The sequence below is a fragment of the Alnus glutinosa genome, chromosome 13 (assembly GCF_958979055.1).
Source record: "Alnus glutinosa chromosome 13, dhAlnGlut1.1, whole genome shotgun sequence".
Taxonomy (NCBI): domain Eukaryota; kingdom Viridiplantae; phylum Streptophyta; class Magnoliopsida; order Fagales; family Betulaceae; genus Alnus; species Alnus glutinosa.
The window spans coordinates 14699784-14708696 of record NC_084898.1 but is presented as its reverse complement, the minus strand read 5'-3'; the positions used below and the strand labels follow the sequence as shown (position 1 = coordinate 14708696).

Below are 8913 nucleotides of genomic sequence, written 5' to 3'. Positions count from 1 at the left end.
ACTTGCTAAGAAGATGGTGGAGATGAAAAAAGATATCATCTATCCATTGGTTTATTCATTGGTGACATTGTCATTGATTCTGCCAGTTGCTACAGCAACTGTTGAAAGAGCATTTTCAGCAATGAATATTGTTAAAAATCGTTTACGTAACAAAATGGGAGATCAGTGGATGAATGATTGTTTGGTCACGTACTGGTCACGTACATTGAGAATGACATATTCAAGACCATCAACAATGAAAAGATCATATAGCGATTTCAATAAATGAAGACTCGCCGATGACAACTCAATTAAATTGTAAGTTACATTTATATGTTTTAAAAATTAGTTTAATTTTAATCAATTATTTATTTATTGCGTTAGTTAAAATTTCTAATTAATTTTTGTTCAACTTTAGTATTTTTTATTCATTGAAAAAAATAATAATAATAAAATTCTTGACCCCCCTCACCCAAAATTCTGTCTCCGCTATTGTACGATTCCACGTGATAAATATATTGCCACATTATTTAAAAAACTTAATTAATTTAACATTATATATATAGTATTAGATGCAATAAAATAAATAAATTAAAATATTGATTATGAAATGTCCATATCTCTCTATCACTTAAAATAGAGGAAGAGGATCCTATCCCCTTTTAAGACTTACAGTCTTACACACTCGATCTGCTACCTCTCCAATATGATATATATATATATATATATTAGAACTAACTGGCACCAATAATAAACAAAAGACACAACCGGGTACAAACTCAGTAATGATCCGACATTTTTTATTCAAAATGATCCAGTTAACATAGTAATGGAAGATTGATGATTGCAATTTGAACACGTACACCACATTAATTAGGCAGTAATCATTCATGGGCTACACGAATGACCTGCTTACCAACATTTTTGCCATAAAATAACCCGACAAAGGTAGCTGGAGCACTGTCCAGGCCTTCATTCATGTCTTCCATGAAAACAATTTTTCCTTTCTTGTAATTACCGATGACATGTTCCAGGAAGCTTGGGTACAGATGCAAGTAATCATGTTGCAGGAATCCCTGCATCTTGATGCGCTTTGTTATGAGATTGAACCAGTTGTAAATCCCTCGCGGCTTTGAGAAATTATGCTGGGACACCACCCCACAAACGGCAACCCGGCCATGAATCCTCATGTTAAGAAGTGCTGCATCCAGCATTTCCCCACCCACATTATCAAAGTAGATGTCAATGCCTTGCGGAAAGTACCTGTTATGCGAGTCAGCCAAATTAAGAAATTTAAAACTTGGATCTTTCAAGGAGAAAACGAAAGGAAGAAAAAATATAAACCAAAGAAAAAGCTCATAATTAACCTTTTCAATGCTGCATCAAGATCTCGTTCTTCCTTGTAGTTAAAAGCTTCATCGAATCCAAGCTTATTCTTCAAAAGATCAATCTGGCATGGCCCATTTTTGTTATTTTACTGAACAACAAAAAGTCCATATATATATATATATATATATATATATATATATATATATATATATTTTAAACAATTCTTCCAAAGATAAAAGATGAGTCATCAAATGAATCCCTACTTTTTGGCTTGTGCCAGCACTTCCAACTACATAGCAACCATGCAACTTGGCAAGTTGACCAACAAGCTGACCAACGGCTCCAGAAGCTGCAGAAACAAAGACATACTCCCCTTTCTTTGGGGTGCAGACCTCAAAGAATCCTGCATAAGAAGTAAAACCTGGCATACCTGCATGTATAAAATAACTTCTGCTTTAGATAAGATGACTAAAGTATAATCTTACTGAAAATATCATTTATTCGCATATTGGAAGTAAGGGGTTTAAATTCTTGATAGACATCAGCCAAAGAAAAAAGAAAAGGAAAAGCTTTTTGATTAACAAATTAACTACAGAGTTATACACAACAAACTTGAGAATCGTCTAATCAACTAATGGAAGTGGTTTCAACAGCTGATGTGAAATCATTAGCGATTAATACTTGCAGTTTACATGGAGATAATATTGAAATCGGACAATGGAGAAGTAATTTGGCCCTTGAAATCCAAACCATCCGTGCCAAATTGAAATTTTTATTTGTTTCTATATTTTTTATTTTATTTTATTTTATTTTTATTTTATGGAGAAAGATCAAAGCATAACTTATTGGAAATGTATAGCTTAGTCATTGTACAGCTGTCTTCTTTTTCTTACTGTAACAGAGAGTTGTATAGTTGTTTACATTCCTTGTTCTTCAAGTTAGTTAGTTAGCGTATGAGTTAATCAAGCACGTGTGCTTATTATTTGTGTATAAGTACTTTCTTCCTCTGTATTTTATGATTAAGCAAATCAATAGAAGATCAAAGTTCTTCTTCATTTCTTGCAGCGCACATTTCCTTTTTCTCTGTCCTTTCTCTTTTACTTTGCAATTCTGCAAAGTTTAATATGGTATCAGAGCTTTTCACAAATCTGTGAAAGTTCATTCAATTTCTCTCATTTCTGTTTCAATTCCTCAAATCATTTCGTCTTCACTCATTCCTAAAATCACTTCTTTTTCCTGCATCAATGGCTGTTTCTTCTATCTCATCGTCACTGACTGAAAATTCATCCAGTCCTTTTTACTTGAGCAATGGCGATCATCCAGGATCAGTATTGGTTTCTCAACCTCTCACTGGTCCTAATTACAATACATGGAGTAGATCCATGATTGTCTCCCTCATAGCCAAGAACAAGATGGCGTTCATCGATGGTTCTCTGCCTCAACCATCTCCTGCAGATGAAGCAACGTTTCATGCTTGGACTCGGTGCAATAATATGATCATTGCCTGGATTTTGAACTCTGTTTCAAAGGAAATCGCCTCCAGTGTGATATACATCACCACCTGTGCCGGAATGTGGCAGGATCTAAAGGATCGTTTTTCTCAAGGTAATGGTCCTCGAATTTTTCAACTCCAGAAAATTTTTGCAAACCTATCTCAAGAAAATTCATCTATTAGTGATTATTTCACTAAAATCAAGAGTCTATGGGATGAATTAGACAATTATGATCCGATTCCTTCTTGTACTTGTGGAGGAATGCGGGTTGTTCATGAGAAACACAACCGAGATCATGTGTTCCAATTTTTAATGGGTCTTGATGATTCATTTGCTCATATTCGGGGACAAATCCTTCTCAATGATCATCTTCCCCCAATTAACAAGGTTTTCTCATTGATAATTCAAGAAGAGCGACAAAATGAGATTTCTGTTGCTCCTTTGATACATGAAACTGCAGCACTCATGACCAAAGCTAATGTGGCTCCAATGCATAAATTTGGTAAATGGAACAATCGCAAAGAGAAACCTATTTGCTCTCACTGTGGAATTCCTAGACACATGGTTGACAAGTGTTATAGGGTCCATGGGTTTCCACTTGGCTTCAAATTCACCAAGAATCAATCTTCTGTTCATTCGGTTAGCCAAATACCAGGAACTGATTTTGCTGCTGATTCAGTTCCACAACTTCCCATCACTCTTGAACAGTGCAAGTAGCTGATGGCATTTATTCAACATCAATCTGCATCTTCACTGCCTGCTGCTCATTCAATTGGACATGTTGCTCCTCAGTCCAATCCGAATAACACAGGTTCTACATCATCTGGTATTTTTGCTCTCAACTCACATTATTCTGTTTTCTCCTCTCAATTTTCTCATCATTCTCATTTTTCTTCACTCAAAAAGCCTCCCTGGATTGTTGACACAGGGGCTACTGATCACATGGTTTGTTCTGTATCTTTTTTTACTCACATAACTGCCATTATCTCCACTAATGTTCAATTGCCAAATGGTGCTATTGCTTCGGTTACTCACATAGGCACTATTAAAATTTCAGAAACTCTTGTTCTCACTGATGTTTTATGTGTGCCATCTTTTAATTTCAACTTGATATCCGCAAGCACGCTTATCAAAAATCTTTGTTATTGCTTAATCTTTCTTTCTAATTACTGTTTCATACAAACTTTGAGCCCTTGGAAAACGATTGGGGTGGGTAAGGAGCACAATGGTCTTTACTACTTGTAGATTTCAGATTCTGTTCATGCTGATTCCAATCCTCAAGTCTTCTGCACCTCAATCAAAACTCCTTCATCCTTTGCTGATGTTTGGCATTACAGATTGGGGCATCCTTCATCATCTAAAATAAGTCTTTTACATAAGCTGGCTCCTTCCATTCATTTTGATTCTAATAATGTTTGTACTGTTTGTCCCATTGCTAAGCAACATAGACTACCCTTTTTGCATAGCAATTCAGTTTCTTGTAATCCTTTTGAATTGATACATTGTGACATTTGGGGACCCGTTTCCACCAATTCAATAAATGGTTCCAGATTTTTCCTTACTATTGTTGATGATTACAGTAAATTCACTTGGGTGCATTTAATGCATCAAAAATCTCAAACTCGATCCATTCTTCAAAATTTCTTTCATTTAGTTGCTACTCAATTTCAGCACACCATCAAATGCTTAAGATCCGATAATGGTGCAGAATTTCAAATGGTTGATTTCTTTGCTAAACAAAGGACTATTCATCAACTAAGTTGTGTTGAAACCCTTCAACAAAATTCTATTGTTGAGAGGAAACATCAACACATCTTAAATGTGGCTAGATCTTTGAGGTTTCAAGCTCACTTGCCTTTTGAATTCTGGGGAGATTGTGTTCTTACTGTCATTCATCTCATTAATCGTATTCCTACCCCCAATCTTTCTAACAAAACACCTCATGAAATTTTGTTTTCCAAACCTCCTCTTTATTCTCATCTCAAAGTTTTTGGTTGTCTAGCTTATGCTTCTTCTTTATGCCGAGCTAGAAATAAATTTGATTCCCGGGCCATACCTTGTGTCTTTATTGGTTATCCTTATGCCATTAAAGGTTACAAGTTGTATGATCTTCACACCAAATCTGTCTTCATCTCTAGAAATGTTATTTTCCATGAACATATATTCCCTTTTGCCATTAATCTTTTGCATCCTAATTCTGATGGATGTTTCTCTTTTCCCTCTCCATCTTTTCCTATCACATCCACTGAAACATCTTTTGTCCATCCTATCATTTCTCCAACTGATTCTGCAGATTTTCCATTTTTTGACACTCTTTCCTCTTCTTCTTCTAACCCTGTTCTTATTGCTTCTGTTCCTACAAATTCCTCCCACTCTCACTGATCCTAGTCCTTCTGTTATTCGACATTCCACAAGAATCAGGCGTCCACCTGAATATCTACAGCAGTATCACTGCCATCTTGCTTCTACTTTACCCGATTTTGTTTCTAAGGATTCTTTTTCTGGTGAATCAGGTAATCCCTTTCCTCTTTCATCCTTTGTGTCTTATGATCAACTATCTCCTTCTTTCAAACGTTTTTGTCTCTCCATTTCTTCTAATGTTGAACCACAGTTTTATCATGAGGCAGTTAAACATGCACATTGGCGAGATGCCATGGCTGCTGAAATTGCAGCCCTTGAGGAGAATCACACGTGGGTTGTTACTGATTTACCTCCTCACAAACAACCCATTGGTTGCAAATGGGTGTATAAAATTAAGTATAGAGCTGATGGGAGCATAGAAAGGTACAAAGCCCGTTTGGTTGCCAAGGGTTATACTCAAAATGAAGGGGTCGACTATCATGAAACTTTTTCTCCTGTGGCCAAGATGACCACTGTTCTACTAGCTATTGCTACTGCCAAGCATTGGACTTTACATCAACTTGATGGAAACAATGCTTTTCTTCATGGTGAATTAGATGAAGAAGTCTATATGAAGCTACCTCCCAAATTTAAGACTAAGGGGGAGTCTCAAGTCTGCAGGTTAACCAAATCCTTATATGGATTAAAACAGGCCTCTAGGCAATGGTTTTCTAAGTTTTCAGATTGTTTGATTGATCTTGGTTTCACACAATCTAAGGCCGATTACTCTTTGTTTACAAGAACTCAAGGATCCTCCTTCATTGCTTTATTACTATTTGTTGATGACATTGCCATTGCAAGCAATGATTCGGCTGCTGTCAAATCTCTTATTGGTACACTCAATGCTAGATTTCGACTTAAGGACCTTGGTGTTCTAAGATTTTTCTTAGGCCTTGAAATTGCTCGGATGGATAAGGGCATTTCTATTTCTTAGCAAAAATATTCTTTGGAAATTCTCCAAGATTCTAGCATGTTGGGCTCTAAACTTGTCTCTTTTCCTATGGAACAAAACTTGAAGCTATCCAGGGATGTTGGTTCTTTATTGACAAATCCTACTTCCTACAGGAGACTTATTGGCAGACTTCTCTACTTAACAATTACACGGCCTGATTTGGCCTACTCGGTCCAAACTCTTAGTTAGTTTATGGACACCCCTCAGCAGCCTCATCTTGATGCTGCTTATCGAGTGTTGAGATATGTTAAATCCTCACCTGGACAAGGCTTATTTTTTCCTGCTGCATCTAATTTTACACTCAAAGGTTTTTGTGATGCCGATTGGGCAGGGTGCTTAGATACTAGGTGATCCATTACTGGATTTTGTGTTTTTCTTGGCTCTTCTTTGATTTCCTGGAAGTCTGAGAAGCAAAACACCATCTCGCGGTCTTCTGCCGAATCTGAATATCGCTCAATGGCCTCTACTGGATGTGAGCTTGTTTGGCTCTTGACTTTGCTTCATGATCTTCACATTGATCATTCAAAGGCTGCTCCCTTATTTTGTGACAGTCAAGCTGCCATACACATCGCCGCCAATCCTGTTTTTCACGAGCGAACAAAACATATCGATGTTGATTGCCATTTTGTCCGGGAAAAGATCCAACTTGGGCTTATTAAAACTCTGCATGTTCCATCTCAACACCAGTTAGCCGATATCTTCACAAAACCTCTTGGCAATGTCCTTTTTCATAGTCTTTTGTCCAAGATGTCTGTTATGGATATCCATCATCCATCTTGAGGGGGAGTATTGGAAATGTATAGCTTAGTCATTGTACAGCTATCTTCTTTTTCTTACTGTAACAGAGAGTTGTATAGTTGTTTACATTCCTTGATCTTCAAGTTAGTTAGTTAGCGTTTGAGTTAATCAAGCACGTGTGCTTATTGTTTGTGTATAAGTACTTTCTTCCTTTGTATTTTACGATTAAGCAAATCAATAGAAGATCAAAGTTCTTCTTCATTTCTTGCAGCGCATATTTCCTTTTTCTCTGTTCTTTCTCTTTTACTTTGCAATTCTGCAAAGTTTAATATAACTCATCTTTATACGTACTAGTAAGATTGTGAATTGTTTCAGGGAACTTTATGGCAGAGTAAAAGTTTAAAGCATGACTGATACTAAAAAGATTCATTGTTAAAATAATTGAAAAAATATGAAATATGTTTTATGTAAGTTCGGGTGAAAGAGAAGCAATCCCAAAACATGATGGATAGAATCATACCAAGAAGACCAACATGGTATGAGAGGGGAATATCTTCATCTGGCTCAATTTTCCTCAACTGTTCAGTTCTGTGAATCAAGCTGTATTCTTCCCAGCCAGTAATCCCTGAAACTAAATCGCCAGTCTTGAAATTTGGATTATCAGAATCTACAACTTTGGATACGCCAAATCCTTCGAAGGGCTTCCTCAAAACACATCATTGTCAAGAAATTGTGAGTAACAAAATTATTCTGGCGTAAGTCATAATAGTAGTAGAAACAATAGAGATTTATACCGATCGAAATCCTACTTGGTCGATGAAAGAATTTCGAAAGATAAGTGAACAGGTAGATGATTGTTCTTTTATCCATGGTGACGAGCATTCTAAATTAGTTTGAGAACCAATCAGAATCATCTCCCATAGACATGGGAAACTATAAATGTCCATACAACAGCTAAAATTAATATGTACTGTGGGCCTGTGGCTCCAATTTGGCTAAAGTTGAATGAACAAGGATTCAATTGGAAAAAATGGAGGACTTGAAATCCTGAAAGATCTTGAACAAGGATTCATTGTACATGCGTGGAAAGGTGAATAGCAGCAAGAAGAACATCAGAGACAGCGGGTTTACCTGACCAGGGACAAAGGGAGGGATATAAGAGTCATGGACATCACGCATACGGCCTCTCATGTAAGGGTCACAAGAGAGGTAGAGATTCTTGACGAGAAAAGCCCCTGACCCTTTTGGAGCCTCGAGCTTAATCTTGGTAACCTTGATTTCCATGTCTGTCTCTTCTGGGGTTCTCTCTATGTACCCTTTGAATAGGATTTGCTTGTTGTCCACTTCTGCCATGGCAAATGAAGACTCGATGTAGACTGCAGTAATGGGATTGTGAATTCTGATGAAGAAGATGGGTTGTCTCTTGTGGCTTTGTGCTCGGTTTGGTAGCCACCAATACATAGGGTCTGTTTGGCAAGCCATTTCCAATTACCTATAATTGTCTTTTTCTCATCAAATCAAAAATATTTTAACTTTTTTATACTTTTTATGTCACATAAATTATTTTTTATTATTATTCAAATAAAAAATTCACTACAAAACAAAACTTTTTCACTTTTCTATAAAACGTTCTCAAATTTTATATCACATCAATCACTTCTTACTACTATTCAAATAAATATTTTACAACACAACTACTTACCAAACACACCCATAAACTTTTTTTACTAGCCTTAAATTATTATTATTATTATTATTTTAGCAGCCAGTTCCCCCATCTTTGACCAAAATATACAAGTCTCTGTTTCATCGACCGTTTGAATTACCTACCCACTCTTTGACCAGACACAAATTTCGTAGATATACGATGTTTTGATACCTCACAAATCTACTGACCCTACCGGCGACCGGGTGTGTTGCGGACCTGCTTACTTTCGGACTTGGTGCACCTACTACGTTGCCTACCTAATATTCCCAACGTTTTGCATATATATATATATATATATATATATATATATATAT

At 36.5% G+C, this 8913-nt stretch overlaps 1 protein-coding gene across 1 annotated transcript; it reads right to left on the bottom strand.

The window, feature by feature from the left end:
- Positions 1-751: 751 nt before the first annotated feature.
- LOC133854239 (2-alkenal reductase (NADP(+)-dependent)-like) lies at positions 752-8342 on the bottom strand. Its single transcript, XM_062290334.1, has 5 exons — positions 8023-8342; positions 7412-7592; positions 1572-1738; positions 1347-1429; positions 752-1242 (listed from the first exon to the last, which is right to left on the bottom strand). Exons 1-5 carry the CDS (start codon positions 8242-8244, stop codon positions 864-866), a joined length of 1032 nt encoding a protein of 343 aa, XP_062146318.1. The 5' UTR covers positions 8245-8342; the 3' UTR covers positions 752-863.
- Between the last annotated feature and the right edge of the window lie 571 nt (positions 8343-8913).